Source organism: Toxorhynchites rutilus, chromosome 3 (assembly GCF_029784135.1).
Source record: "Toxorhynchites rutilus septentrionalis strain SRP chromosome 3, ASM2978413v1, whole genome shotgun sequence".
In the NCBI taxonomy this organism is placed as follows: domain Eukaryota; kingdom Metazoa; phylum Arthropoda; class Insecta; order Diptera; family Culicidae; genus Toxorhynchites; species Toxorhynchites rutilus.
Genome location: NC_073746.1, coordinates 312464650 through 312469112, shown reverse-complemented (window position 1 = coordinate 312469112; position 4463 = coordinate 312464650). Strand labels below are relative to the sequence as shown.

Here is a 4463-nt window from a genome sequence, read left to right as displayed (position 1 = left end):
CTTTTGCAGTGTCCTCTCCGCTCCGTTTTTTTACGAGTACGATGGTTCCGCTTACGAACTCTACGGGCAGATCGGTAGTCATAGCTTCGTTAAGCACTAGATTTAGCTCTCTATGTATCACACCAAAAGCTCTCTATAGCATATAATAATGTTTATTATTTTGTTTGGCCATATAAGAAAAATTTAATGATGTAACGAACGATTGAATATCTTCAAAACAAAAACCTTTTTTCCTATCTGGCATCTCTGCTAAAGCTAAAGTACGAAGAGGGATACACGAAAACAAACTGACGTCATGCCATGAAGCGCGGGAGACGAAAAATCCTTTCGCGTCTCGCAATTCACTCTCTGCAGCTTTTGCGCTCCACAGCTATGCAGCTCAACAGTTCAACAGCTCAGCAGCTCAACAGCTCAACAGTTCAACAGCTCTTCAGCTCAACAGCTCAGCAGCTCATCAGCTCAACAGCTCAACAGCTCAACAGCTCATCAGCTCAACAGCTCAACAGCTCATCAGCTCAGCAGCTCATCAACTCAACAGCTCATCAGCTCCAGCTCCGTAATGAGCTGATGAGCTGCGTTTTTTTCAAGGGTTAGACATCAATTGAATATAGCAGGTGTATGACACGATTATCGCTATCTCACTCTACCTACCATCACTGCCTATCTCACTATCCCTCTGCTGTAAAAGTTCATCATCGACATCACGATATGTCAGATGGTGGTAAATTGGTAATTCGCGATAACGTCGACGTCTGGTGGCGACTTCAAGTTAGAGTCATAATTTGGGTCCCAAAATCGTTAGTGTAATCTCTACCAGATTAGAAGACACGAAGCCGGTTTTCAAATTTTAAAATTTGAATGAAAATTTTCACATTATGTTATTTAATTACGAATTTCTGACTTTCATTCAACCATATGGTCATACAATTCCAACATTGTTGCTAATTTTTTTCTTTATAGTATAAAGTTGTCTTCATAAACAAATTTCGTATGAGACTTTTTCCCCACCTGCAAACAAAAATGTTTTTAATTTAAACAGAATACTAATTTGATATGGGAAAGCTAATTTTCATTCATAATTTTAATTTTGAAAACGTTCACTCCGACTGAAAATCAGCTGTTCTTTGACGCTCCCCTAAACTAGTAAACGAAGCTCACTGCCGTCAACGCGGATCGCTGTTTTGAAGAAAACAAATACTTCTGACGTGTGAGATGTTGGCATCAAAAACATGGCGGGTGCCATACGGCTGGAATATAGGCTACCCATAATCAAAATCAATATGGCGTCATTTGTTTACCAACATATCATTTGCGAGGATTGAAATCGTTGAAATCACGGAGATAGTAAAAATCAACAAAAATGCGCTGCTTTATTTCTAACTGCATGAGCGACTTTCATATTTCGGTTTCACATGGATGTGTTCACATTTAACATGGAGTTTAAAGTTAGCCACTATTCGACTATATAACCGGACCGAGTTGTAAACAACAGTAATTGACAGAACCAAAATGTCAGTGAACCGCAATATTGGGTACACTGGCAATATGAGGGATTTGAGGTTTTAGTCATACCCCTGGTTTTTTTGATTGCGAGCCGATCCGAATCCGCTCACTATGATGAAGCGATTCGAATGAACAGCTCATGAGCGGATGGCACATCTCTATTTTAGATCGAAGCTGTCAAAAGGAAACAGCTAAAATAAAAACAAAACAAAAGTTTACTTTGCTTGCTCTAGAAATATAAAAATCGTAAACGATTAGACAACCTTGTGCTTTACGTTCATTTGAATATATAAAATTCCAGAGAAGTGAGATGGCATTTGCCAGTAACAACCTGTAAGTTCATAAGGGAAACCGCACCATTGCAATCCAGGACTATCTTTCGACATGACCTGCTCGTATCCTAATCTCAGGTATTCTATTCCTGACAGAATTTTTCCGTTAATATATATATAAAACTGGAAGAAAACATAAATTCTTAGTGAACAAAGTTATTTTTTACAACCTCCTTATCACAGAATGCATTCCCAGAATTTGAATGATATTCCTCTTTTGTGCATAAATTACAACAAAATATGGATGAGCGAAAGAAAGAATGTGGCATAATCAATTTCTTCTTCTGAGGCACTTTGTTCACACGATAAATTTTTGTGTTTCAAGGAATGTTCTTACATGCTTTTATAATTTTTAATAGACAATTACTTCTTATTCGATCAAACATGAATACCATAAACGACACTAATGTTCGGCCACATTTCATTTACTTAGCGACGAACCGACAGACATTAAAATGGAGCCAGAGTTAATGATTGATGACCACGAACTGTCGGATAATGATAACATTTTCGAGACAGATTCCACAGCGAACTTTGAGCCAATTCCACAGGAAGCCAAAATGCATATCAAGGGAGAAAAAGAACAGGTATTCTTCATCGGCGAAATAGATGAAAAAAACGACAATCGACCGAATGAAGGATTGATAAAATATTCTATACGGTTACACTCAGGTGAGAATATTCTGTTATTTACTGTAAACATTGATGAATAATCTGTTTCAAGAAGTAAACAAAAAAATGTAGTTAATGAACCATTGAGAAGAATCATTTTCTTGCAGGCGAACGTTCCTATGCTTGTCTATATTGTTCCAAGGCGTTTAAGTTTCATACAACGCTCAAAAGACATATTAGACATATTCATACTGGTTAGTAACGATTTTGTTCACTATAATGATCCATTCAGAAGAGTAATTAATTTGCAGATGAACGTCCTCATCCTTGTCCACACTGTACGAAAGCGTTTAAGCAAAACATAGCGCTCGAAGAGCACATTCGTACTCACACGGGTTGGAAAAGAATGTTTTACTATAATGTACCATTCAGCAAAACTTTTTATTTGCAGGTGAACGTCCTTTTTCTTGTACACATTGTACAAAGGCGTTTAAGCAACGTTCAGCGCTCAACAGTCATATTCGTACGCATACGGGTTGGTAAATATAATGCTTTTACTGCGAAGAACCATTATCATGTTTTTTTTTTCTTTGCAGGTGAACGTCCCCATCTTTGTCCACATTGTCCGAAAGCGTTTGTGCAACATGCAGCGCTCAAAGTTCACATTCGAACACATACGGGTTAGTTCAAAATGTTTTACTACAATGAACCATTCAGTAGAGCCTTTTCTTTTCAGGTGAACGTCCCTATTCTTGTCAAGATTGTTCGAAAACGTTTAAGGATCCAGCAGTACTCAGAAATCACATTCGAACTCATTCGGGTTTGTAAATATATTTTACTGCGAAGAATCATCCACCAGGACTTTTTTTTTCTTTGCAGGTGAATGTCCCTATCCTTGCCCAGATTGTCCGAAAGCGTTTAAGCGATATTCTTCACTCAAAATACACATTCTAAATCATATGAGTTAGTTCAAAATGTTTTACATACTACAATGAACCAATTAACAGAGTTTTTCCTTCGCAGGTGAAGGTCCCCATCCTTGTCCACATTGTTCGAAAGCGTTTAAGGATCCAATAGTACTCAAAAGTCACATTCGAACTCATAAGGGTTGGTTCAAAATGTTTTACTACAATGGACCCTTCAGTAGAATCTTTCTTTTGCAGGTGAACGTCCCTATTCTTGTCAACATTGTTCTAAAACGTTTAAGGATCCAACAGTACTCAAAGATCACATTCGAACTCATACGGGTTTGTAAATATATTTTACTGCGAAGAACCATCCACTAAGATTTTTTTTCTTTGCAGGTGAACGTCCCTATCATTGTCCAGATTGTCCGAGAACATTTAAGAATTCTGCCTCACGCAAGCAGCACATTGTAGTTCATACGCGTTGGTAAAACATGTTTCACTATAATGAATAATTCAACATGGTAACTTCTTTGCAGGTGAACGTCAACGTTACCTAAGAAATCACCTAAATACACATGGTAAAGATACAAGCGGTCCAGCGCAGGAATCACAGGTTACCGTAAAGGAAGAGACAACTGAATGCGGATGAATTCATTTGTCGTTGTTGGAAATGGTTGGAAAATAAAGTAAGTCCATAGGATAAATATTTTCAAAAGTTTACCAAAAATGTTTCAAATAGCAAAAAAGAAAACAAATCAGGGAGGAGTAGGCACAATGTTACTTTACCATCTCCTATCACTTCCATCGAAAAATGAGGGGACATCTGATATCATCAAACCCTCCTGAAATCCTCCCAAATATAACAAAATGCTCATAGGCAGTTGCAATGAACAACGGTTACCATACTAAATATCAGGACTCGGCAAAGTCATATTCAACTGAGGATAGTCAGAAGACTGTGAAGCGATCGGCCTTCGTATTCAGTTGGAAATGTGTTTTTGCATCTTCCGGCAGTTCCTCTGCCAACATGAATCAACAGTCATTCGGGTCTTCTCTTCGCCAACTGTTCTAACGACGCTCCGTGCTCATTTCATTCTTCACCGTCGAA

The 4463-nt window shown here is 38.0% G+C and overlaps 1 protein-coding gene across 3 annotated transcripts; it reads left to right on the top strand.

The window, feature by feature from the left end:
- Positions 1–1669: 1669 nt before the first annotated feature.
- LOC129778667 (zinc finger protein 501-like) lies at positions 1670–4076 on the top strand. 3 transcript variants are annotated; one of them, XM_055785719.1, is made up of 12 exons: positions 1670–1836; positions 2269–2507; positions 2615–2701; positions 2759–2842; positions 2899–2982; positions 3044–3127; positions 3184–3267; positions 3327–3410; positions 3471–3554; positions 3611–3694; positions 3752–3835; positions 3892–4076. In XM_055785719.1, the coding sequence occupies exons 1-12, from the start codon at positions 1814–1816 to the stop codon at positions 4002–4004; spliced, it is 1134 nt and encodes a 377-aa protein (XP_055641694.1). In that variant the 5' UTR covers positions 1670–1813; the 3' UTR covers positions 4005–4076. The 3 variants fall into 3 exon arrangements, with proteins under 3 accessions (XP_055641694.1, XP_055641693.1, XP_055641695.1); XM_055785718.1 differs by having other exon boundaries at positions 1695–1913; XM_055785720.1 differs by having other exon boundaries at positions 1695–1913; positions 3752–3839; positions 3892–4031.
- The last annotated feature ends 387 nt before the right edge of the window (positions 4077–4463 follow it).

What these genes read in the sequence shown, in the direction of transcription:
- LOC129778667 (XM_055785718.1), top strand. Translation starts at nt 1,888, where the DNA reads ATGACCTGCTCGTATCCTAATCTCAG. An exon ending in TCACATTCGAACTCATTCGG is followed by an intron (nt 3,268 to 3,326) that starts GTTTGTAAATAT and finishes TTTTCTTTGCAG; the next exon opens with GTGAATGTCCCTATCCTTGC. An exon ending in ACACATTCTAAATCATATGA is followed by an intron (nt 3,411 to 3,470) that starts GTTAGTTCAAAA and finishes TTTCCTTCGCAG; the next exon opens with GTGAAGGTCCCCATCCTTGT.